The sequence below is a fragment of the Pleurodeles waltl genome, chromosome 8 (assembly GCF_031143425.1).
Source record: "Pleurodeles waltl isolate 20211129_DDA chromosome 8, aPleWal1.hap1.20221129, whole genome shotgun sequence".
NCBI lineage: Eukaryota > Metazoa > Chordata > Amphibia > Caudata > Salamandridae > Pleurodeles > Pleurodeles waltl.
Genome location: NC_090447.1, coordinates 1,422,046,729 through 1,422,073,773, shown reverse-complemented (window position 1 = coordinate 1,422,073,773; position 27,045 = coordinate 1,422,046,729). Strand labels below are relative to the sequence as shown.

At 48.7% G+C, this 27,045-nt stretch overlaps 1 protein-coding gene across 4 annotated transcripts in view; it reads right to left on the bottom strand.

Annotated features, from left to right (window-relative positions):
* LOC138248711 (E3 ubiquitin-protein ligase TTC3-like) overlaps positions 1–27,045 on the bottom strand; it is a 1,399,506-nt gene that overhangs the window by 185,127 nt on the left and 1,187,334 nt on the right. For all 4 annotated transcript variants that reach the window (XM_069202543.1, XM_069202544.1, XM_069202547.1 and 1 more), the window contains one exon: positions 12,596–12,689. In XM_069202543.1, the coding sequence (XP_069058644.1) occupies positions 12,596–12,689 (94 nt within the window). The remainder of the gene's footprint in view (positions 1–12,595; positions 12,690–27,045) is intronic.

The window sequence follows — 27,045 nt, the reverse complement described above, 5'->3', positions numbered from 1 at the left end:
TGCCCAGCAGAATGCAGGCCCAGGACATTGCCGACGGCTCCACATGGAGCCATCGTCAATGCTTCAGTGCGGTGGGTGCAGCAGCACCCGTCGCGCAGATCACTGCCTGTAAATCAGGCAGTGACCTGCGTAACGGGGCACTGCACGGGGGCCCCTGCACTGCCCACATCAAGTGCAGGGTCAGTGCAGGGGCCCCCAGAGAGGCCCCGGAGCACACCCTTCCGTCAGCTTTTCCCCGGCAGGGGAACCCACGAGGGAAAGGCTGGGGGAAACAGGGTACATTATTTGGAGGCGGCCCTCCACATGTATATTATATGGCAGTTCAGACCGCCATGCCAGTGGCGGTCTTTTCCGCCGCCGCCGGCATGGCGGCCTGAACCACCGGGGTTCATAATGAGCCCCTTTGTTTGGATTTGGTAAATAAAACAGTTTACAGGCAAGTAACACTTTTCAATTTCAAAAGCTGACACTGCTATTTTCAGAACAGTCCTGGAGGGGGGAAGTGTTAATGCAGTTTTGAGGTAAGTACTTGACTTCCAGTTCTAATCTCCGGAACTTAGTATGTCCACTGATAGGGGTTCAGGATGACCCCAATCTTACACAACCAGCAACATGGGGCCGGCCGGTGCAGAGATCAAAGTTGAAGGTAGATTTAGAATGGGATCATATGGAAACTGGGGTCACTTCGAAACAGATCTGCTGGGAGGTAAGTACCCGTGACTTTGGAGGGAAGACCTGGGGGGTTCAGCTGAGCACCGCTGGTGGGGAGGGAGCACCCATAGGTCAGCACCAAACACACACCCTCAGCAGCAGAGCGCGGCCAGGTGCTGGATGCAAAAACAGCATCGGGCTCCCAATGCTTTTCAAAAGGGAGACCCCAGGGGTCACAAAGATGCTGCAGGCTGGGTCCAGGGGGTCAGTTCCAGAAAACAACAGGCTGGACAGGGAGGAGGGCTGCCTGGTGAACGTTTCTGGACCAGTGGTCAGATTCCCCAAGGCCAGGGGGCTGCGGGTGCAGGGATACCTTTAGGAGTCAGGAATCTTTGTCCGGTCTCTCGCAGGCCAGAATCGTCTTGGAACCTGCTCTGGACCAGTGAGCCACCTGGACTTGGGCCGTGGGCTTCGGTTGCAGAGTGGGCAGGATTTGCGGATCCGGGGCAGTTCTGGAGTATTTCTTGGTGCATTTTGTGGACAGGGCTGCTGTCCTCAGGAGTTCTTGGTCCTCTGGTGGGGAGGAAGTCCTCTGGAGGTTTGGAGAGGTCACTGGTTCTGCAGGATGCATCGCCTTTTTATAGCTGGGCTTCAGAAGGTGCAGACAGGCCAGCAGGGCTGGGGCCAAGTCAGTTGGTGTCCGGAGTCTTCTCTGCTGGAGTTGGTTTAGCAGTCCTTCTTCTTGCTTCTTTCTCCTTTTTGTCTTGAAGTCGCAAGTAATCTGGTGAGCTAGGTTCAGGGCTGCCCTTAAATCCTACCTTTAGGGGCATTACAAGGGTTAGAGGGCTGTAGCAAATGGCTACTGTCCCTGAGGGTGGTTACACCCTTCCTGTGCATACTCCCTTTGGGGAGGGAGGGCACATTTCTAACCCTATTGGTCCCTATCCTCATAACCAAGATGGAGGATTCCGCGGGGAGGGTGTCACTTCTCCCTGTTTTTCCTAATTTTCCCACCGGACTTGTTGCCAAAAGTGGGGCTTGGTCCAAGGGGGCGGACATCTCGACTATCTGGAGTGCCCTGTGGCACTGTCACATGAGGCTTAAGCCTTTGAGGCTCACCGCCAAGTGTTACAGTTCCTGCAGGGGGAGGTGTGAAGCACCTCCACCGAGTGCAGGCTTTGTTCCTGACCCCAGAGAGCACAAGGGATTTCACCTAAGTGGCAGGCTGGCACAGACTGGCCAGCTTTACCCTAAAGGGTTGGGTAAAATACAGGGGCCTCTGTGTGCATTGTACAATAAATCCCACACTGGCATCAGTGTGTGTTTATTGTGCTGAAAAGTTTGATACCAAACTTTCCAGCATTCAGTGTAGCCATCTTGGAGCTGTGGAGTTTGTAATGACAAACCCCTAGCCCATGTACTTAATATGGCCACACTGCACTTACAATGTCTAAGAACGTACTTAGACACTGTAGGGACATATTGCTCATGCAGCTATGCCCTCACCTGTGGTATAGTGCAGCCTGCCCTAGGGTTGTTAGGCCTGCTAGTGGGGTGACTTACCTATGCCACAGGCAGTGGTTTGTGGGCATGGCACCCTGGAAGGGGTGCCATGTCGACTTTGCCTTTTTCTCCTCACCAGTCCTCACTTTTGCGGCAAGTCCGGAGGAGATAATGAGAAAAACAAGGAGTCACCCACCAGTCAGGGCAGCCCCTAAGGTGTCCTGAGCGGAGGTGACCCCTGCCTATTCCCCCAATAGGAATAGGGATGTTCCCCCTCCCCTCAGGGAGGAGGCACAAAGTGGGTGTAGCCATCCTCCAGGACAGTAGCCATTGGCTACTGCCCCCCAGACCTAAACACACCCCTAAATTTAGTATTTAGGGGTGACCCTGAACACAGGAAATCAGATTCCTGCCACCTGAAGAAAGAAGAAGGACTGATGACCTGAAAGCCCTGCAGAGACGAGAGACAACAACTGACTTGGCCCCAACTCTACCAGCCTGTCTTCCGACTCAAAGAACCTGCACAGTGACGCATTCAGCGGGACCAGCGACCTCTGAGGACTCAGAGGACTGACATGCACCTAAAGGACCAACAACCTCCTGAGGACAGCGGCTCTGTCCAGAAACAACAACCAAACAAGCAACTTTAAAGAGACTCCAACTTCCCACCAGAAGCGCAAGTCTTCACACTCTGTACACAACGCCCCCAGCTCGAGTTCAGGACAACCAACACTGCAGAGAGGACCCCCAGGTGACCCCAACGACGTGGACACCCTGAGTTGACCTCCCTGCACCCCCACAGCGACGCCTGCAGAGAGGATCCAGAGGCTCCCCGTGACCGCAACTGCCTGGTAACAAAGGAACCCAACGCCTGGCCTAAGCACTGCACCCGCAGCTCCCAGGACCGAGAGGAACCACTTACCACTGCAGGAGTGACCAGCAGACGGCCCTCATCCTAGCCCAGTCCATGGCTAGCCCGAGAAGCCCCCGTGCCCTGCCTGCATCGACAGAATGACCCCTGGGTCCCTACATTGTTTTCAATGACATACCCGACACCTACTTTGCCCACTGCACACGGGCCGCCCCTGTGCCGCTGAGGATGTGTATTGTGTGCTTGTGTGTGTCCTCCCCCAGTGCTCTACAAAACCCCCTGGTCTGCTCCCTGAGGACGCAGGTACTTATCTGCTACAAGACTGGGACCGGAGCACCCCTATTCTCCATAGGCGCCTATGTGTTTTGGGCCCTCCTTGGACCTCTGCACCTGACCGGCCCTGTGTTGCTGGTGTGGTGGCTTTGGGGTTGCCTTGAACCCCCAACGGTGGGCTGCCTATGCCCAGGAGACTGAACTTGTAAGTGTTTTACTTACTTGAAAAACTAACCAATACTTACCTCCCCCAGGAACTGTTGATTTTCGCAGTGTCCACTTTTAAAATAGCTTACTGCCATTTTGACCAAAACTGTGTGTACTACTGTTTTAAATCAAAGTTCAATACTTACCTGTGTGAAGTACCCTACAATTTATGTACTTACCTAAAATGTGAATCTCGTGGTTCTAAAAACAAATTAAGAAAATATATTTTTCTATATAAAAACCTACTGGCCTGGAATTAAGTCTTTGAGTGTGTGTTCTCATTTATTGCCTGTGTGTGTACAACAAATGCTTAACACTACCCTCTGATACGCCTACTGCTCGACCACACTACCACAAAATAGAGCATCAGTATTATCTAATTTTGCCACTATCAACCTCTAAGGGGAACCCTTGGACTCTGTGTACAATATCTCTCACTGTGAGATAGTATATACAGAGCCAACTTTCTACAGGAGTCCTTTAGGGTGGCCCATTACATGCTGCAGCCCTTAGGGACCCTCCCTGGTCACAGAGCCCTTGGTACCACTGGTACCTTTTACAAGGGACTTAGCTGTGTCAGGGGTGTGCCAATAGTGGAAACAATGGTACAGTTTAGGGAAAGAATACAGGTGCCTGGTTAGCAGGATTCCAGCACACACTCAGTTAAGTTAGTATCAGATATCAGGCAAAAAGTGGGAGAGTACTGCAAACAAGGGGCCAGTTTCCTACACAGGTGTATACCGTTTTGGTGGCCAAGGTAACATTGCAGACTTTGGGCCGAAAGCTGTCAGCTGCCGCCGCTCAATCTCCACACAAGAAGGCAGAGACTGGGCAGGTTCGGGAGGAGAACCATTCCCTGCTGCTGCAACAGCGAAGAGGCAGTGTGAGTGGACAACTGATGGCCATGCTCAGAAGCTTGGGATACCATATTCTTCGTGCCCAATTCGGAGCCACAAGAATTACTTGGTCCCGGTTGTTCTCGATCTTCTTGAAATCTGTGGGCAGAAGTGGTATAGTACAGAAGGCCAGAGCTCCACTCAAGACGAAAAGCGTTGGCGAGCGAGTAGAGCCTTGGAAACTTCAAAGGGCAAAACAGCTGACATAGCGCGTTCTCTTCAGGTAAGGAGATCTAACCAAGGCTCCCCTCGCTGCTGAAAGAGACCTTGCGCCACCTCCGGATGGAGACGCCATTTGTGATCGACCATGCACTGATGGCTGAGTTTGTCTGCTCTGGCTTTCAGAGGGCTTGCCAGATGTTGAACCAACAGGGACTTGCCCCTGATATTCCAGCCACGTCCAGAGTGGCAGGGCCTCTTGACAAAGGGTCCACAACCCCACCCGCCCTGCTTGTTCCAGTACCACATGGTGGTGGTGTTGTTTGTGAACTCCTGCATCACTTTCCTTTTGAGAGAGGGAACGAATGATTTCAATGCAAGCCTGATCGCCCTGAGCTCCAGAAGGTTGATGTGGAGCCCGGACTGCACTAGAGTCCACAAGCCTCTAGGTGATCAGCCTCCCCATGTGACCGCCCCATCTCAGAAGTGATGCATCTGTCACTACTGTGAGAGGGGGCTGGGGAAGGGGGAGGGATCTTCCTTCAACAGCCAGTCGTCGAGGTAGGGGAAGACCGAAATCCCTAGCTGGCGCAGATGAGCTGTGAACACCGCCATCACTTTCTCGATTACCTAAGGGGTGCTGGTGAGGCCAAAGGGGAGCACAGTGAACTGAAAGTACTCTTGACCTACCACGAACCACAAGTAACGTCTGTGGGCAGGCAGGACATCAATATGAAAGTAGGCGTCCTGCAAGTCTAACGCTACCATCGAGTCTTCAGGTTTCAAGCCAGATAGGACCTAAGCCAGAGTGAGCATTTTCAGCTTCTCTTTCCTGAGGAAGATATTGAGGGACCAAAGGTCTAGGACAGGGTTGAGGCCTTGTCCTTTTTGGGCACAGGAAAGTAGCAGGAATTACAACCACAACCTACTTCTGGCACAGGGATTCTCTCTACGGCTTCCTTGGCCAATAGAACCGTAACTTCCTCGTGGAGAAGTGCCAAGTAATCCTCTGTCACCCGAATGTAGGATGGTGGCATGGCCAGAGGGGTAGTCTCGAAGGGGAGGGGTTAGCCAATTCAGACAATTTGCAAAACCCACTTGTCGGTCGTGATGGATTCCCAGCGGGGGAGGTAATTGCAAATCCTGCCTCCAACTCGTTTGCAATGGAGCGACGGATTAGGAAGGTTTGGAGGCTCCAACATGGGGGCGGTGGGGCAAACGTTGGATCCCAAGTCCTTGTGCATGCAGAGACTGGGCAGCATGCGCAGCACGGTGGTTGGAGGGAAATGGAAATAGTTGGGTGCCCCTTCCGTAGCCACAAATGGGGAGAAAGCGGAAGGAGGGGGGTGAGGAGCCGTTACGGGGCAAAGGGACAGAGCCATAGAACGGGACTCCTTAAAGTGCTTGAGCGCTAAGTTCGGTTTGTCTCCGAAGAGGTGCATGCCATCAAAGGGCATGTCCATAAGCAATTGCTAGACAGCTCACTAAAAGCCAGACGTCTTCAACCAAGCACAGCATCATAAGGCCACCGTCAACGCAACCATTCTGCCTAGTGAGTCGGTCGTTCCCAGCCCAGAACAAATCGTGAACTTGACTGCATCTCTACCGTCAGCAACAGCTTGAGAAAGAGTGGCCAGGGCCTCCTCCAGGACCTGTGGCGGCACCTGCATGACCGCATCCCATAAAGTATGGGAGTAGCAGCCCAAAAGGCATGCGGTGTACAAGGACCGTAATGTGAGACTAGAGGAAGAGAACATTTTCTTCCCAAGTTGGTCCAGTCTTTTTGATTCCCTGTCCAGAGGTGCGGAAGGGAATGCGCCAGAAGAGGAAGACGCTTGGATGACCAAACTCTCAGGCGTAGGATGTTGGGTCAGGAATTTAGGGTCGTTATGTGCACACCTACGGCAGCGGGTGATAGTCCCTTTGACAGGAGCCCTTGTGTTGGATTCAGACCGCCTCCTCAGCAGGGCCCAAGTGAAGGCTTCACTGAAGGGCAAAAAGGGGTTCACACGTAGAAGCCCTGAGCGGAAGCACCTCAGTCAGTAGGTTAGTTCTGACAGCCACGAAAGGCAACTCAAGGCCCAGGACCTCAGGCACTTTTCTCACCACCACTGAATATGAGGCTACCTCCTCTGTAGCCACGATAGGGGGATAACGCATGCCAGAGTCCGGGGAGGTGAGTAGACCACTGGCTTCACCTAACTCCTGAGCCCAGTCTACATCAGGGTCATCTATCTGGCATTCCAAAGGGTTCAGCGAACCCTCTATACTCTCAGGATAACTGTACCTAAAGGCATAAGTGTCACGATCCAACCTAGGGAATGAGATCCCCGTCAAAGTCAGAATCGGCCTCAGACAAAGTCATTCCGGCTCTAGATCGAAGTCAGGCATCAGTATGGGGTCAACGTTGATCATGGGCCTGAATGACGTTGGAAGTGTCGACTTTTGTACCAGCGCCAGGGAAGATCGCAATGACACGACGGGAGTCAGCTCAGATCCGGTAATCGATGATGGGGTGCTCTCCAGAGCCAAAGCTATAGCTGCCAGCGTGGAACGAGAGGGGGCCCCACCGACTCTACTAGGCCCGAAAGCATAACAGGAGGGTTGGACTGCCCAAAGATGAGTTGCATAGCCTCATAAAACTCCCTCTGTGGGGCACAGGTGGCTCGCTCCTGGAAACTTGGGGAGGCACAGAGCCGACCCAGAAACAGGCTCCGAGGATGGAGGCATAGAATGACTACGCTCCTCCTGCGTCCCATCGTCTAAACGACAGGGTGAAGTAGAAGAACGTTTACTTCTTGTGGCCCGAATGTCCTGAGGACTTGGAGTAGGACGAGGATGAGTGCGGATGGCTCTGCGAGCGGTCTTTTGAGACCTTCTTCTCGAGCGAGGCTGGGCCACCATGAGCTTTAGGGACCACTCCCTCAAAGTCTTCGGGTTCATGGCACGGAACAAGGAGCACAACTTCAGTCGTAGTCGCACTCCTAGTACCACAAGCACAGAAGGTGCGGATCCGTCACTGACATCTTGTGGTGACAGGAGTCATATGGTATGAATCTGGTCTTCAGGGATGACATATTGATGCACAAAACATTAAAAAGTCAATAAAAAAATTACTGAGGGTATCTCTTCTTTGGACCTGTCCATAGGCAGGCGCAGAAAGAAAAGAACTGATGCCAGTGCACCTGGGTGGTGCCTATATAAGGCTGTGACATCACAGTGACCACAATGCCAACGACAGACAAGGAGTTGACAGGTGACGCCTGACGGCTCACAAGGGTACTGCTCGTAGAAAAATCTACGTATCCAGTCTGACACCTAGGGGAAATGCTAAAGTATGGAATTTGCAACTAGAAGTCTCCATAAGTTACAACATTCTTATCTGGAACCTTATTAATAAGGATCTATTATGACCATCATTCAGAAAAGGGAGGTAGTTGGGACTGGTGAGGGACCTGCAGGTAGATAGGGTATCCACCAGAAAGATGTTTACTAAAGTTAAGCAACTTTTTGATCTTCTGGATACTTCTACCCATAGGTTCCTGACCTGTTGGATAGATTCCGAAGCAGTACCGCTCATAGGAGAAGGGACTGAAGAAGTGGTTAGACAAGGAAATCATGGAGCACTGAGCACACTAAGTGACCATCCCTCTACATCGCTGAATCTAAGCAATAACGCTTAGTAATGGTGTGGAGGCATGCCGATGCCTGCCATGGGGACAACGTGATCAAGAGCTGAGGTTGATGGCTTTGCTCTGGTAGAATGAGCGCAGGTTAGTTCCTTTTTGGCAAGGATATAAAACATGTTGATGCACAAAATGATCCAGTGCATAAATGCCTTACTCTGGACCATCACACCCTTTCTGCTGACTGCAAAGGCCACAAAGAACTGGTTATCAGACCTGCTCACCTTTGTGCGATCAATACAACCGGCCACCCTTTGGGGGGTCCAGTAGATTCAATGTCTTTTCCTCCTTTGTGGGATGGATGGGGTGGAGGTAGTAAAACGTGGGAAGAGTGATGGATTGCCCCAGATGAAAAAGTGTCACCACCTTGGAAGAAAAGGGACTTTAGTTCGGAGGACCACCTGTTCTGGGAATAGGCATGTGAATGGTGGGTGGAAGCGCAGTGCATGCAATTCACTGATGTGCCTTTGCTGAGGTGACTACCACAATAAAAACTGCTTTTAAAGTTAACCGATGTACCTAGAGACTGTAAAGAGGGCCAAAGGGAAAACTTGTTAAAAAAGTCACAATAAGAATTAAGACCCATTAGGGCATCACAAAGGGTGTCGTGGAAAAATGTGTGTCAGTCAGATCAAGAACCTGATCATGGTAGGCAATTTGAAAAAGGATGGCTACACGGAAGGCACATAAATGCTGACACAGCAGCAATGTAATTCTTGACGGTGTTCACCACGCAGCAATAGAGAAATACAAAGGACTTCTGACAGGCATATCTTTAAGAGGTCTATATTCTGCTTTAGACCAAACAACATTTTTTTCCAAATTCCAGAACAGACTGCATTTGTGGAGGGCCAACAAGGGGGATACATCTGTAGACTACAGTATTGGATACACTGCTCTCACCACTTGCATATATCTGCACTGTTGAGCATTAAACATATGCTATGTACATATTTTGCACAAGTACTGCATCATGTTGCACAAACTGTAGGAAGCTGGCCTGGTATATGTTGAGCACTTCTGGTGTTATCACCTTATACCAGGTCCAGGTATCCCCTATTAATGAAGTGTAGGCAGTGTCCGGGAAGTCAGGGCTCTCTAGAGGTAGCTGTGGATGAGCATCCAAGCCTTATCTAGGAGACGTGCAAAGTTTTTGCAATATCACTGTAGTCACACAGCACTTTCACACATGAAAGAACCACACAGTGTTACCAAACTAAAGGCACTTTATTATTATAAACACAACACTAGAACACTAATAGGCATTTCCCCCAACTGGAGGAAAGTAGACACTAATTATATACACATTAGAAATTGGAAAATAGCATGTAAACAACAAGCATTGTATTAGAAAATAGTGAAGGCCTTAGAGGAGGGCCAAACCATATACTAAGAAAGTGGAATGTGAGATACAGTCCCCAACCCAAGGATGTAGGGTCATTAGAGGGGAGCTGGAGGAACTAAGGACCCCAAGAGGTGAGTACCAGAGCCCAAGCAACCAAGAGAGCAGAGAAAAGTACCTGGCTTTCCCCAAAACTAACAAGAGGACTTAGCAAAAGGACTATGCAAGACCCAGACCAGATTGGAAGAACCCAAAGGTGGATTCTGGCAGAAGAAGACCGGCAAAGTAAGGTCACCAAGTCCAGTTTGTGATGGAGTGTCCGGTCATAGCAGGAGCCACTACCCACCCTTCTGTGGATGCAGGACCAGGTCAAGAGGGGAAGAAGAAGACCAGCCGTGGAGCGAAGGAGATGAAGAGGAGCTCCTGAAGTAATGCAGATTGTGCCCAACGTTGGCTGTTGGGTTGCAGTGGGCCAGTAGTGCCGGAGAACCACCAACAAGCCTTGGCAAATGCAAGAGAAGAAGAAGAGTTGCAAGGCTGAAGAGGACCTGTGAGGTCCAGGGGACTCGACCCAAGGAGGGGAGTCCAAGGCAACCATCAGCAGTCGGGAGAGGCAAGAAAAGCAGTCACAGCCCCCACAGACAACCCACTGGCAGCAGGCACAGTAAGTCGCAATGAGGCCCAGTCAGCACATCTGAAGAGGAGTCCCATGTTGCTGGAGCAGCTGGTGGATACTGTGCTTAGCAAGATGGAGTGTTGGGGGGCTGAGGCTACACGGTGCCAGAAGATTCTGTGGAGCAGGAGCAAACAAGCCTTAGTGGCTGCAAGAATCGCAATGCACAGGGATACTGTCCTGGAAGGAGAGGGAAGGGCTTACCGTCTCCCAAGTTGGACAGCTGGCAGAGAAGACCAAGGGGCCCACTGCAGTCCACCACCTGTGAGGCAGGATCCAGGCAGTTCCAGAAGACAGCAGATTCACGCAGCCAGTCGTTGATGCAGTTGGTGCCTGCAGATGCAGGGGAGTGGCTCCTTCACTCCAAGGGAGATTCCTTCTTACTTATTGGTACAGGCTGGAGTCTCGTTGACCTCAGAGGATGCACAGCCGGGGAAATGTTGCAGTTGCTGGAAGGAGCCAGAGAAACAATGCTGCAAAGCAGAGTCATCGTTGGAGTTGCAGGTTGTTGGTCCTGAAGAATCCAGTTGCGGGAAGATGAAGTAAACGATGCAGAGGAGTCCTGGTGGAGTCTTGCATGTCGAATCTGAGGATTCACTCAAGAGGGAGACCCTAGCTATATGACCACCTATCAGGAGAGGGCTGTGACATCACCTGCCTGACCTGGCCAGTCAGATGCTTCCAGGGGCCTCTGCACATTTTGGATTCAAGATGGTAGAATCAATTGGCCACCTGAAGGAGCTCTGAGCACCACATCTGGGGTGGTGATGGACAGGGGAGTGGGCACTCCCCTTTCCTTTGTCCAGTTTCAAGCCACAGCAGGGACCTAGAGTCCCTGGACTGGTGAACACCAGTTTATGCAAAGAGGGCACTAAATGTGCCCTTCAAAGCAAACTGGTGGCTTGGGGAGGCTACCCCTCTCAAGCCTTGTAATATCTATTTCCAAGGGAGAGGGTGTTGCCTTCCTCTCCCAAAGGAAATCCTTTCTTTGCCTTCCCCTGCCTGAGCTGTTCAAGCAGCAGGAGGGAAGAAACCTGTCTGAGGGGTGGCAGCAGCGTGGGCTGCCCGGAAAACCCCAGAAGACTGGTAGGAGTAATACCGGGGGTCCTCTAAGGAGCTCACAGAGTGCATGGAATCATACAACCAATACTAACAACAGTATTGGGGTATGATCCTGACATGCTTGATACCAAACATGCCCAGGTTCGGAGTTACCGTTATGTAGCTGGACCATAGGTAGTGACCTATAGCCAGTACACAGGTAAAATGGCTTCCCCGCACTTACAAAGTCCAGTGCAATGGAAATGGAGTTCGGAGGGGCACCTCTACTCATGCAGAGCTGCCCTCACAATCAGTGATCTACACCCTCCCCTCTGGGCTAGGACAGCCTACCACAGGGTTGACTTACAGTGACCTGGTGCAGTGACCTGTGGTGAAAGGGTGCATGCATCTTTTCAAGCAGGCTGCAATGGCAGACCTGCAGACATATTTTGCATGGGCTCCCATGGGTGGCACAATACATGCCGCAGCCCATGGGGAACCTCTGGTGCCCCAATGCCTTGGGTACTTAAGTAATATATACTAGGGACTTATAAGAGGGCACCAGTATGCCAATTGTGGGGAGAGCAAAGTCCTAGACAACCACATTTAGAGGGAGGGAGCACAATCTGTGGGGTCCTGGTTAGCAGGATCCCAGTGAAAACAGTCTAAGCATATTGAAAGGCAAAAAGTGGGGGGTAACCATGCCAAGATGGTACTTTCCTACCCAAACTGACTGACTAATATCTCATTCTGGCGGGAAAGAAGACAGTACGATCATTCAAATTACTACCAACATTGTGCAGACTTTCAGAGGTGCAGTTTTACGTTTCTGTTATAGAACAATATCCGATGTGATCTGGGAGCACTGAATCTGTCAAGAAACATTTTTGTAATTTTCATTTTATAAGTGAAAGTGTTGGAGAAACACAAATATAACATCCTTGAGATTAAATATACGCACACACACTGTGAAGGTCCGGGGTAGTGAAGCTATTAGTTAACTGAAGTGCAAATACCTTTTTAAATTCCTAATAACAGATAATAAAAATTGCTGAGCAGGAAAATGCTACTGCACTGCATACATGTGAAATCAAGATGTAGTTGGAAAGTGGAGAAGTTTAGGCTAAGGTGTGAGCACTGTTCTATACTTCATTTTTCTGTTTTGGAATTAGGTTTAATAAAAGCTATAATTATTTTGTCTTATGAAAATGTGCATTATTGTGCTGATATTTTAAAAAGTTGTTAATTTTCAATCAGACAGCACTGCATTTATGAGGAAACAAAAAAGCTTACCTTAATATTTGCAATTTCTCTGTCAATGCTGGAAAGGTAACTGTTCCAGGATATAATTTGTGTTGTCAACTGAGGTAATGCAGAAGAAGACACACTAAAATAAAAAAACATTAAATGTTAAAACCAGGCTACTAAGCTATTTATAAAATATTTTGTAGAACTCTTATAATTCTCTGCCTGGCAATTTTAATGCAGTCTCATCTAACTATATAATAATATCATCATTGTCACAGCACTCAGAATAGGCTGGCAACAGTAGTTTAAAAAAAAAAAAATGGTGTAGTGTGAAGTTCTGCGTGGACTCGAGTCATCTATCAGTGTTCCACATTATGAGTGGTTTAATGCAAAATTGTATGTATTCTAAGGACTTAGTTCATCTATGAGTTAATGGCTGGGCTGAGCTAAAACAACACGGTACCGGTTATGTGCTACACTTTGACCAATTACTTGCATTTATATTGAACAAATATTGTTAAATCTATACTTAATATAACAAATTAACAGTCAGACCAGAGTGTGGTCTTGAGTTGCAACTATAGGGCCAGCATTAAAGAATTGCTATTCAAGAGTAGGATAGTAGCAAAGGATAAGAGAAACACATTACTTATGAAAATGAGTGCTTTACAACAACTGAAAAATGCAGGACATTTGGGACTGAATAAGTCAATTACTCAGTCAAACGTATTGGTAACTGTGGTCAGCTTAGACAGCAAAACATTACGAAAGCTCAAACAAAGCAACAAACTCTTTTTAGGTGCAGTGTAAGCCAAGACCTTTTACAAAAACTATAGCATAGTATACAGTGTGGGCTTTGGATCAGCCTGCTTCAGTACCTGAGCTTTAGATTTGTCAACCATATTTTGGGTCAGCCCAAATTACAGTATACAAAGAATGTGTCAATATGCTATCCATGATATGGCACTGGCCTGTCTGCAGTTGTCATTCACTTTTAGGTCAGGCAACAGGATAACCATTTGGTTTTGGAAGCTTGGGCACTTTGAGTGACTGTATTCTGCTCCTTCACTCTTTGAGTCTTGTTAGGAAGTGAGAGTACAAGGAGCAAAATAGCCTACCATATTGCCTTTGAGTTGATTAAGGCCTATCCCAGAACAGTCAGCAGATTTTCTCTCATAGCTCTGCTTTAACTGCTAGTTTGTAAGAGCAGCTGAGAGACTTATGCTTCTTTAGTGTTTTGTTTAATGTATTAATGAAGCTCTTCTGTACATGCATAGTACAGTGATCATGTCAGATAGTAAAACCCTTCACTATCAACAAGATCACTGTGCTGCATATGTACACTTTATACTAATAGAAATGTGCACGTTTGAGCCCCTTTCATTTTAAACAAGAGAAAATGGAGTCCCCATTCCCCACTTGTTTCATAGCGTTGCCTACAGACCGCTTTTAGCTGTCTGCTGTCGAAAGAACTCTAGTGGACAATACCAAACCTTACTGCCAGCCCATTGCTTCCCACTGGCTGGATTTCCTGTCACTTTCATTTGCTTGCTTCTTATTTAATGGCTTTACTTTCTATTTTTGTATTTGTTCCTCTACTGGGACAGTTTGCTGGGACGACTTGTATCCTCCCTCTGCTCACACTCAGGAAAATATCTTTTAGGCCTCGCCTACCGGGATGTTCATTTGTGAAAGGGCCTATTGTCAGGTTGCCTGCCAGTTGCTTACCACTGGTTGGTTTTCAAATCACTTTCATTTGCTTACTTATTCAGTAGCTTGTGTGGGCCTTAATTCCTTGTGTCTGTCCACAGCTCACTATCCAGACACTATCCGTCTCTTTTTGGTTAAGCACTCAAAGAGAGTGCTTTTGTTTTCCAGCTGTCTCCCTCTTTTACTTCTCTTTTTCCTATTGCTGCGCTCCGTGTTGCTCACTTACCCATGTAATCCTTCCCGCACCTGTGAAGAACTCTCCTTTTTGTGCTTCTCCATCCCATGTAGCTTCCTTTCCCCTGTGCGTCTCCCCGCAGCTTTGCCTTGCTATCTCCTCCCATTTGCTTTTCTCCCTCCTATGCTCCATGCTGCTCTCTCTCCATGTTACCTCCCCCACCCGCGTCCTGTGTGTTGCTATCTCTGTCTACGATTTTTTTGTTGCTTCCGACTACTGGCCCCTTGGTTTTTTCCCCCACCTGCTTTCAAAAACATGCTTTTCATATTTTCAACCTGGATCAGTAAATGAAAAGAAAAAAGCACCTGTATAATTTTTTAAGCATTCACATGCATGCCGCTCCAAAATGACATGACAAGCTGCGTCAAAGACTTTTTTTTTTTATTCCTCTTTAGCCATGACGCACAACAGCAGAAATAATGTGCAACATCACTAAAAAACACTGGCAGATTTCTAGTAATCTCTAGTAATCCCAACCCATGATATATCTCCATCAAAAAATTGTTGTCCAGAGATTTTCATTTTGATTTTTGTTTTTGGATCATTGGAGAAGTAATTGAGCTCGGGTAGACATTGTTGACTTGTGACAAATTTTTCTGGACGATATTTTTTAAAACAGAGGATGGATTCCAGTGATGACATAATATTTCAGGAAAGAGAAGGAAAAATAAGATTGTGGAACGCACCGTGCTGCGACCTACGTCTTACGTGGGAGCACTTTTTTTGGGAAAATGTACTCAATATAACTCAGGCGGAGGGAAAAGATAGGAGTGGAGGGGTCTTAAAGTGGTTAAAAATATCTGCCCGCTAAGGGTTATAATCAGTGCTTAATATGTGCGTGTTTCCGGTGCGGAGCACTGGCACCTATTTTTCTGCCTCAAGCATTTACTGCAAGCAAAAAACACACACCGAAAAGAAAGAGGAAGAGAAAAACGAAAAAGTGTCACAATGGGAAAATGCAGACAGCTGCAAGAGTGAGCTAAAGGTGCAGGGAGTGGCTTTAAATGGACTGAAGAGGCCCAAGATAGCTTCAGGATTACGCTGCCTCAGTATTCCGTCACATTTAAATGCAGCAGAGGGCTTTCGGCACCGGCACCTTTTTATTTACAAATTAAACACTGGTTATAATACTTTAATAAATGCCCTAGTGGCAGGATGAGTAAAAATGGGGTACATGAAAGTAGGGTATATTGTGTACCTGCTGTGAGAAAAGGCCTCTTTTTGACATGGTTATCCCCACTTTTTGCCTGATGTATGATATAGCTTAGAAATTGTAGTGCCCAAGGACCCTGCTAACCAGGTACCCTGGGTCAGAGCTCTTTCCCTAAAACTGTTGTGATGCACTGGCAAAACTGGATACACCTTTAGCTACCACTATTAGTCCCTAGTAAATGGTTAGGCCCCTGAGGGCAGCAGCACTGAATGGCCACCCTCTAGGGCCATGCATCCAGATGCCCCCAGCACTGCCATTGCAGGCTGGGTGTATTGGTGCAAACCTAAAACACAAACTCAACACAGCACACTGCCTGTGTGCCCTCTGTCCACCAGGCACAACATAAACTATTGCTAAGACACCCCTCTGGCAGCCCTAAGAAAGGGTGCACCATATCATATTTGGGTGCATAGCTGCATGAGCAATACACTCCACTGTGGTCTTGCCAAACCTGGCACATAGTGAGTGAACAGAACAGCCATTTTAATACATGTGCTGGACATTGGTCAACACAAGTTTCCCAGCCACATGATGGCCACTCTGAACCCTGGGTGGTTCTGTATCAAACAACTCAGAATGATAAATCCAAACTGGTACCAGTATAGGATTTATCCCTAAATGCACCCGGGGTCACCTTAGAGGTGCCCCCTACAAGAGCTAACTAACCTGGCATGGTTGCTGACTGGTTCTATCCAGCCTTCTACCTTCAGACACCCAATCAACAAACCTTGGGGAAGAGCCCTGTCTCTCGTTTGTAGAACAATGTGCACTGCCTCAGGAATGTGCACTGCCCTGGGTGCGGGCTTCAAAGGGCTTACCGCCTTCGAAACTCGCCCCCCCAGGCCTGCTGCTAGCAGCAGATGCTCAACCCCTTTTCAAACACCCACATTTGGCAGGAGCAAAGGCGGGAAGCCACACAAAGAGTAGGGGGAATGGAGCCTCCTGGCATGCACCACCCCTAAGGTGTTGTCTGCAAGGTGGACACCAGATTTCATTTTCCTCCACCTTAGATGTAAGGAAAATAGCCAAGCAGGGATAGGGAAGTGACTCTTCCCACAGGAAGTGGTCACTATAGTGGGTGTAGCCACCCAAAAGGTAAGGGTCCCATTGGACACTACCAGCTTCTCCCTAAAATGCCCACTAAATTCAGTATTTAGTGGGCATCCCTAGACCAGGTAATGAGATTTGAAGGACACAAAGAAGACCAGCACCAAGACAATTCAAGGCATGAGAACTGTGGACCTGCTGCACAGAGAAAAGGCGACAAACCCTGCATGCTGCACCCAGGACCCGACAATCGCAGCTGAGGAGAAGCTGAACAACTGGACTGACCAAGAGAACCCCAGAGGACCTCCAGGCTTTGCCAATCACCCAAGAACTCCCTCCAGAGTGGAGGTACCACTCTGCAACAAAGAAGAAACCAGCAACCCAGTGAGGGTCACTTCACTAGCCGGCTGCTAACCCCCGAACTGGAAGTCACAGCTCCACCTGACCACAAACCAATGACCACCAGGACAAACCCTGCAAGTGTGTCAAGTTTGGTGGCACTGCACCCTCCAATGGCCAAACGGTAGCAATGCCATGGGTACTGGTCAGCTGACATCAGTCACCAGGAAAACCAGACTGCCCAGGGCTGAAAAAGGACCAGGAGGAAACCCCACTCGAGGGACTTCAAGAACACCCTGGTCCTCCCGCCAGAGTGGCCCCGTTGTCCTGCAAACGACCCTTGAAGCGACTCCAGATCCAAAGGGCATCTTTGAGCACAGCTCTTGGCTCACCAATTCGCTCTGCACCCGGGCGCCCTGTGCCCTGCTGTGCTCTAAGGGACACTCCACGGAACCACCCCTAAATTTACCTGCACAGACCTTTTCCAAGTAGTCCCCAGCAGGGGCCCTGCATCAGCTCCAGAAACCTTTCCCCGCTGCTCCAGCTGGAATTGGGAGCCACCCGAACTTCTCCAGCTGGCACAATGTGCCCACTGATGACCTCGACCAACATGCAAATGAAGAACGTGGTAAAGCAAATGTAAGATTTTATATGTATTTTTAAAGGTGACTGTAGGGAAGTGCCCTTTTTGGCATGGTTACCTCCCCCCAACACTTTTTGCCTGATATTGATGCTGACTTGACTCAGAGTGTGCTGGGATCCTGCTAACCAGGCCCCAGCACCAGTTTTCTTTCCCTAAACATGTACCAATGTTTCCACAATTCGCACACCCCTGGCACACAGTTAAGTCCCTTGTAAAAAGTACCCATGATACCAAGGGCCCTGTGGCCAGTAAAGGTCCCAAAGGGCTGCAGCATGTATTATGCCACCCTGCGGGACCCATCACCAAGCACATACACACTGCCATTGCAGCTTGTGTGTGCTGGTGGGGAGAAACAGACAGAGCTCTGTCTGTGCCATAGGTAAGTCATCCCTCTAGAAGGCCTTACAGCCCTAAGGTAGGGTGCACTATACCACAAGTGAGGGCATAGTTGCATGAGCAATATGCCCCTACAGTGTCTAAGTCCATTCTTAGACATTGTAAGTGCAGTGTGACCACACTGAGAGTTTTGCCTGGGAGTTTGTCATTACGAATTCCAAGGCTCCATAATGGCTTCACTAAATACTGGAAAGTTTGGTATCAAACTTCTCAGCACAAAAAACCCACACAGATGCCAGTGTTGGATTTATTAAAAACAAAATGCACCCAGAGGGCATCTAAGAGATGCACCCTGTATTTTAGCCAAACTTCTAGTGCAGGACTGACTGGTGTGTTCCAGCCTGCCACTTCCAGACACGTTTCTGACCACATGGGTGAGATCCTTCGTGATCTCTGTGGCTAGAAACAAAGCCTGCAATGGGTGGAGGTGCTTCACACCTCCCCCCTACAGAAATTGTAACACCTGGCGGGGAGCCTCAAGGGCTCAGTCCTCTTGTTACAGTGCCCCAGGGCACTCCTACGAGTGGAGATACCCACCACCCAGACAAAGTCCCACTTTTGGCGGCAAGTCCAGCAGGAAAGTTAGGAAAAACAAGGAGGAGTGACCACTTCAGCTAGGACCACCCATAAGGTGCCCCGAGCGGAAGTGCTTTCAAAATCCTCCATCTTGGTTTGGCGGACAGGGACCAATAGGATTAGGTCTGTGTCCCCCTCCCCAAAGGGAGTGGACACTGGAAAGGGAGTAGTCACCCTCAGGGACAGTAGCCACTGGCTACTGCCCTCTGACCCCTGCAACGCCCCTAAAAGAGGGATTTAAGGCCTCCCCTGAACCCATCAAATCAGATTCCTGGAGATGTAAAGAAGAAGACAAGAAGAAAAAAGAAGGACTGCTAGGCTGACCCCCAGCAGAGAAGACTGAAAACACCAACTGGCTTGGCCCCAGCCCTACAGGCCTGTCTCCAGCTTCTGAAGCCCTGCAACAAATAGGAGACGCTTCCTGCAGGACCCGCGATCTCTTAAAAGCCTCAAGAGGACTGCCTGCAACTGGGAAGACAAAGATCTCCCACAGACAGCGGCCCTGTCCAAATAGAAGCTCCAACAAAGGACTCCAGAACTGCCCCGGATCTGCAAGTCCTTTCCACTTTGCACCTGACGCCCACGGCTTGTGTCCAGGTGGCCCAACCAGCTAGAGCTGGTCCTCAGGCAATTCTGACCTAGTGTCCACCCTGGTTTGACCCCTGCTGTCCAACACAACACCTGCAGCCTAAATCCAGAGGACCCCCCCTGACTGTGAAAGAACCGGACAAAGATTCCAGACACCAAAAGATACCCCTGCACCCGCAGTCCCCTGGCTTTGGGGAATCCGACTGTTGGCGCAGCAACGTTCAACAGGCAGCCCTTCTCCTTATCCAGCCTTTAGTTTTCCAGAACCAACACCCTTGACTAAGCCTGACGCTGTGTTTGCATCCTGCACCTGACCACCCCTGTGCCACTGAGAGTGTGTGTTTGGTGCTTGTAGGAGGCTGGCCTGGTTAGTAGTGGGAAGCAACAGTACTTACACCTTTTATCAGGTCCAGTTATCTCTTATTAGTGAAATGTAGTCAGTGTCTAGAAGCCAGGCTCTCTAGGGGTAACTGTAGCTGAGCAGCCAAAGCTTATGTAGGAGACATGCAAAGCTCATGCAATATCACTGTAGCCACACAGTACTTGCACACATGAAAGAAAATACTCAGTGTTACAAAAATGAAGGTACTTTATTTTGGTGACACAAATGCCAAAAATACCTCAGAGACTATACTCCCTTAGGAGGTAATTAATATACAATGTATATACACTAGAATGCAGAAATAGCTGTAAAAACAGTTAGAAAACAGTGCAAATATCACAGTGAAAATCACAATAGGCTGCAAAGGGGGAACACAAACCATGCACTAAAATAGTGGAATGCGAAAGTCGGTTTCCCACCTAGGCAAGTGTAGTGTAAGAGGGGAACAAGAAGTGTAAGAAAACACCAAAGATAAGTAGCAGAACTGTAGGAGGTTGGCCTGGTTTGTAGTGGGTACCTTGGGTACTTACACTTGGTCCAGTTATCCCTTTTTAGTGAAGTAGTAGTGTTCTATCAGCTTAAGCTGATAGAGGTAGCTATAGCAGAGCAGCTTAGGCTGAACTAGGAGACATGCAAAGCTCCTGCAATACCACAGTATTTATACTCAAGTAAAGACAATACTCAGTGTTACCAAAAATAAAGGTAATCTATTTGGGTGACACAAGGCCAAAACTATCTTAGAGGCAATACTCATTCTGGAGGTAAGTATTATACACATTATATACACTAGAGAACAAAATAAGGCAAGTAATTAGACTAGGATAGTGCAAACAATAGGAAATGCTTTAGAATGCAATGGGAGAAAATAGGTCTAGGGGCAACACAAATCATATACTAAGAAAGTGGAATGCAAATCACAAATTCCCCCCTAGACAAGTGTAGTGTGTGCAGAATCGCTGGGAGAGTAAGAATACAGTAAACATAAGTAAATTACCCCATCCCAGAGCCTAGAAAAGCAGGAGTAAAGTACTGCAAGTTTCCTTAGGACACACTACACCTTGTGATTGGAATTATTGCAATAACCAACCAAGTTTGCAAACAACAACTGCTGGATTCCTGGACCTGAAGACCTGCAAAAGAAGGGGAAAAAGTCCAGAAGTCGAAAGAGGTTCCAGGAAGGACAGGAGTCCCTGCCAACCCAGAAGAGTTTGCAAAAGAAGAGTCCCCAGTTGGACGAAGACTGCAGAAATGCACCCTAGGAAGATATCAGCGGGTTCCTGCATGATGCAATGGATGTCCCACGACGTGAAGATGGATGCAGACGTGATTTTGTGTTGGAAGTCTCCAACAAGCAAGCCTTGGTTATGAAAAAGTTGCGTTTTGAGTCAAAATGGCGCTGGCTGGACCCAGGAGGGACCTGGGGGCCTCAACTCTGTGTGAGGAGGAAGAGAGGGCTCTCAGCACTTTAGAGAGCTTCAGGACACCAGACGACAAAGGAGGTGCAAAACACAGTTGGTGCAGCACTGCAAAGAAGAGTCCAAAGCCGCTGGAGGTCAACTCAGCGAGTTGAGTGTCACAGGATAGAATGCTGGGGACCTGGGCCAAGCTGTGCACGAAGGAATTTTGCAAATAGTGCACAGAGGCCTTAGGAGGAGAAGAAGACGTGGTGTACAAGGGTACTGTTGCTCTCAGGGAAGGCAAGGTCTTACCTCCTCCAAATTACGTCAGCAGGACCTCAGGACAGTATGTGTTGATGGGGTCCACCCTCTGTGTTCCAAGGAACACGCTCGTAACTGTGAAAGGAGTCCAAGAGAACCGGCCGTCGACTTAGAAGGTGCCTGCGTGAGCAGGGGAGTGACTCCATCACCCCCACAGGAGATTTTTTCAGTCCTTCTGGTGCAGGGTGAAGACAAGGAGTCCTCAGAGCGTGCACACCGTGGAACTGTTCCAGTTGCTGGCTGGAGCTGAAGTTGCAGAAGAAAGGAATCCCTTGTGGATACTTTGTTGCTGTTACAGTGGTTCCTGGAGCAGGCTGCGGTTGATCCGAGGTCAGAGGATGAAGTTGTAGCTGCAGAGGATTCCTGCTGGAAACTTGCAAGTAGAATCTGTAGAGAACCAACAGGAGAGACCCTAAATAGCCCTGAGAGGGGGACTGACTACCTTATCAGGTAAGGACCTATCAGGAGGGGTCTCTGATGTCACCTGCTGGCACTGGCCACTCAGACCGCTCTCCAGAGTGCCCCCATAGCTTGCAAAGCAAGATGGCTGAAGTCTGGGATACACTGGAGGAGCTCTGGGCACCAGCCCTAGGGTGGTGATGGACAGGGGTGTGGTCACTCCCCTTTCCTTTGTCCAGTTTCGCGCCAGAGCAGAGGACCAGGGGTCCCTAAACCGGTGTAGACTGGCTTATGCAAGGAGGGCACCATCTGTGCCCTTCAAAGCATTTCCAGAGTCTGGGGGAGGGAGGCTACCCCTCCCCAGCCTGTAACACCTATTTCCAAAGGGAGCGGGTGTAACACCCTGCTCTCAGAGGAAATGCTTTGTTCTGCCTTCCTGGGACTGAGCTGCTCAGACCCCAGGAGGGCAGAACCCTGTCTGTGAGATGGCAGCAACTATAGCTGCATTGCAAGCCTCACAGAGCTGGTTTGGCAGTACCGGGGCTCCATGGCAGGAGCTCCCAGGATCTATGGAATTGGCGCCCCAATACCAGCTTTGGAATGGGGGGGAAATTCCCTGATCTTAGACACCTTACATGGCCATATTCGAAGTTACCATTGTGAACCTACATATAGGTATTGACCTATATGTAATGCACACGTGTAATGGCATCCTCGCACTCACAAAGTCCTGGGAATTGGCCCTGAACTATGTGGGGTCACCTTTGCTAGTGTAAGGGTGCCCCCACACTTAGTAACTTTGTACCTAACCTTCAGCAAGTGAAGGTTAGACATATAGGTGACTTATAAGTTACTTAAGTACAGTGAAAATAACTGTGTATTACTGTAGTATGTGCACTATTTCACGCTTGCAATGGCAGGCCTGCAAAAGGGTTTGTCTGAGCTCCTTATGGGTGGCAAAAAAAATGCTGCAGCCCATAAGGATCTCCTGGAACCCCAATGCCTTGGGTACCCAGGAACCATATACTAGGGACTTATAAAGGGGGTAAAAATGGGGGTAACATGCCAAGAAAGATGGTACTTTCCTACACAACCCCCCCCCCAAACGAGGGGCAATAAGGCTAGCTTTGCACAGATGAGTCTTCCATGTCTTAGTGGAAATATCTGGAGAGTTAATCTGCATTGGAGTGGGTACTCCCAGGTCTATGTTCCACTGTAAAGTCCATCCTCTGTAGGGAAATGGACCACCTCAATAATTTAGGGTTTTCACCTTTCATTTGTTTAAGCCATAATAGAGGTTTGTGGTCTGTTTGAACAATGAAGTAAGTCCCAAACAAGTAGGGTCTCAGCTTCTTCAAGGCCCAGACCACAGCAAAGGCCTCCCTCTCCATTGCAGACCAACGCTTTTCTCTCAGGGTCAACCTCCTGCTGATAAAAGCAACAGATTGATCTTGGCCTTCTGAGTTAAGTTGTGATAGTACAGCCCCTATCCCTAATTCAGAAGCATCTGTTTGGACAATGCATTTTTTGGAGTAGTTTAGGCTCTTCAAGACAGGTACAGAGCACATAGCCTGCTTAAGCTCCTCAAGAGATTTCTGACAGCTAGCTGTCCACAATACCTTTTTAGGCATTTTTGTACTGGTGCAGTCATTAAGAGGGGCAACAATGGAACCATAGTTCTTAATGAACCTTCTGTAATACCCGGTGAAACCTAAGGAGGCTCTGACCTGGGTCTGTGTAGTAGGGGGAGCCCAGTCCGTAATGGTCTGAATCTTCCCTTGTAGGGGTTCAGTCTGTTCTCCACCTACCAGGTGGCCCAGATAAACCACTTTATCCTGCCCTATCTGGCACTTTGAAGCCTTGATAGTTAGGCCTGTCTTTTGCAGGGCCTCCAAAACTTTCCAGAGGTGGACCAGGTGGTTATCCCAGGTGGAGCTAAATACAGCAATATCATCTAAGTATGCTGCACTGAAAGCTTCCAAACCTTGGAGGACTGTATTCACCAGCCTCTGAAAAGTGGCATGTGCATTTTTCAAACCAAAGGGCATAACAGTGAATTGATAATGCCCTCCTATGGTAGAAAAAGCAGTTTTTGCTTTAGCATCCTCTGACAATTTGATCTGCCAATACCCTGTAGTCAAATCAAAGGGGCTTAGATACTTGGCACATACCAGTGTATCTATTAGCTCATCTGCCCTGGGTATAGGGTGAGCATCAGGTTTGGTTACTGTATTAAGACCCCTATAGTCCACACAAAACCGCATTTCTCTCTTTCCTTCTTTGCTATGCGGTTTGGGGGCAAGCACCACTGGGCTGGCCCAGGGGCTATCAGAAACCTCAATAACTCCTAGATTCAACATTTTCTGAACCTCTCTTTTAATGCAATCTCTGACATGGCCAGGCTGCCTTTAAATCTTACCTTTGACAGGTAAACTGTCTCCAGTATCAACTGTATGTTCACACGAGGTAGCTGTACCAGGTATAAGAGGGAAGAGGTCAGAAAACTGTCCTAGGAGATTTTTGCAGCCCTCCCTCTGCTCAGCAGTGAGGCAGTCTGCAAGAACCACACTTTCCACTAAGCCATCAGCTGCAGTGTTGAAGAAGAGGTCAGGGAGAGGCTTCCTCCTGCCCCTCATCTGTGGCCATGAACAAGGTTAAGTCAGCTCTGTCATAGTAAGGTTTTAGGCGATTGACATGAAGCACCCTAAGGGGGCTTCTGGCAGTGCCCAGATCCACCAGATAGATGACCTCACCTTTCTTTTCCCAATGAGATGGGGTCCTCTCCGTTTGTCCTGGAGTGCCTTTGGGGCCACAGGCTCCAATACCCACACCTTCTGTCCTGGGTAGTACTCTATCAGGACAGACTTCTCGTCATGCCATTGCTTTTGGAGCACTTGGCTGGCCTGAAGGTTTTTAGTGGTATTTTTCATGTACTCAGCCATTCTAGATCTTAGGCCGAGTACATAGACCACAATGTCTTGCTTTGGAGGTTTTAAAGGTTGTTTCCAACCCTCCTTAACAAGAGCAAGGGGACCCCTAACAGGGTGACCAAATAGGAGCTCAAAGAGGCTGTTGCCCACTCCTTTTTAGAGTACCTCCCTGTAGGCAAAAAGGAGGCATGGCAAGAGGACATCCCATCTCCTTCTGAGTTTCTGAGAGAGTCCCATGATCATGTGTAGGAAGTTGGCTCTGCATATACTACATACATATATATACTATCTCAAAGTGAGAGATAGTGTGCACATAGTCCAAGGTTGGAAGTGGCAAAATTAGATAATACTAATGCTCTATTTTGTGGTAGTGTGGTCGAGCAGTAGGCTTATCAGAGGGTAGTGTTAAACATTTGTTGTACACTCACAGGCAATGAATGAGACGTCCAGGCCAATAGGTTTCCACATAGAAAAATATTCTTTATTTTAGAACCACAAGATTCAGAATTTAGGTAAGTACATAAATTGTAAGGTACTTCACACAGGTAAGTATGGAACTTTGATTTAAAACAGTAATGTACACAGTTTTGGCAAAAATGGCAATAAACTAATTTAAAAGTGGACAGAGTGCAAAAATCAACAGTTCCTGGGGAAGATAAGTATTGGTTAGTTTCTCAGGTAAGTAAAGCGCTTACAAGTTCAGTCTCCTGGGCATAGGTAGTCCACCGTTGGGGGTTCATCCCCAAACACCCAGCACTAGCAACACAGGGCGGGTCAGGTGCAGAGGTCAAAGTAAGGCCCAAATAACATGGGCACCTATAGAGAACAGGGGTGCTCCAGTTCCAGTCTGCTAGCAGGTAAGTACCTGAGTCCGCGAGGAGCATACCAGGGGGGGTTAGTAGAGCAGTGGGGGGGGGGGGGGGGGGGCGGGGGGCAAACAGGCACACAAAATACACAAGCGGCACAGGGGCAGCCGGGTGCAGTGTGTGAACAAGGCATCAGTCTGAGTTGAAATCAATGGAGGGACCCGGGGGTCACTCTGGCGATGCAGGGAGGGCACAGGGGGGCTTCTCGGGCCAGCCACCGACTGGGATAGGATGAGGGCTGCCTGCTGGTCACTCCTGCACCGGTGGTTGGTTCCTCTCCATCCTGGGGGCTGCGGGTGTAGTGTTTTTTCCAGGCTTCGGGTCCCCTTGTATTCGGGCAGTCGTGGTCAGGGGGAGCCTCTGGATCCTCTCTGCAGGCGTCGTTCTGGGGGTGCAGGGAGGTTGACTCCGAGTGTCCACGTCATTGGAGTGGCCTGGGGGTCCTTTCTGCAGTGTTGGTTCTTCAGGACCCGAGCCGGGGGCGTTAGGTGCAGAGTGTGAACACTTACGCTTCCGGAGTGAGGCTGGAGTCTCTTTAAAGTTGGATTCTTTGTTGCAGTTTTGGACAGAGCCGCTGTCCTCTGGGGTTTCTTGGTCCTTTAGGTGCAGGTCAGTCCTCTGAGTCCTAAGAGGTTGCTGGTCCCGCTGGATGCATCGCTGTGCAGGTTCTTGGAGTCTTGAGACAGGCCGGTAGGGCTGGGGCCAAGTCAGTTGTTGTCTCTGTCATCTCCACGGGGCTTTCAGGTCAGCAGTCCTTCTTTCTTCAGGTTGCAGGAATCTGATTTTCTGGGTTCAGGGTTGTAGGGGGCTGGCCTGGTTTATGGTGGATACCTGAGGGTACCTACACCTTGTGCCAGGTCCAGTTAGCCCTTATTAGTAGATTAGTAGTGTTCTAGCAGCTTAGGCTGATAGAGGTAGCTATAGCAGAACTAGGCTGAACTAGGAGACACGCAAAGCACCTACTATACCACTTATATCATATACCACTACATCATAAGAATCACAATACTCAGAGTTACTAAAAATAAAGGTATTTTATTTTAATGACAGTGTGCCAAAAATATCTCTGAGGATATACTCCCTTAGGAGGTAAGTAGAATACACAAAATATATACTCAAACCAAAATCAGGTAAGTAAACAGTTAGAAAAGTAGTGCAAACACTGTAGAATACAATACGATATCATAGGCCTAGGGGCAACACAAACCATATACTAATAAAGTGGAATGCAAACCACTTAGGGGCCCCTGGCTTAGTGTAGTGTGTAGAGGGCCTCTGGGAGTGTAAGAAAACACTAAGGGTGTCCAAGAAACCCCACCCCAAGATCCTGAAAAGTAGGAGTAAAGTGACCCTACTTCCCCAAAAACACACTAAAGTCGTGATAGGAGATTCTGGAAAGACCACAACAGACTGCAAAGCACTGAAGATGGATTCCTGGAACTGAGGAACTGTA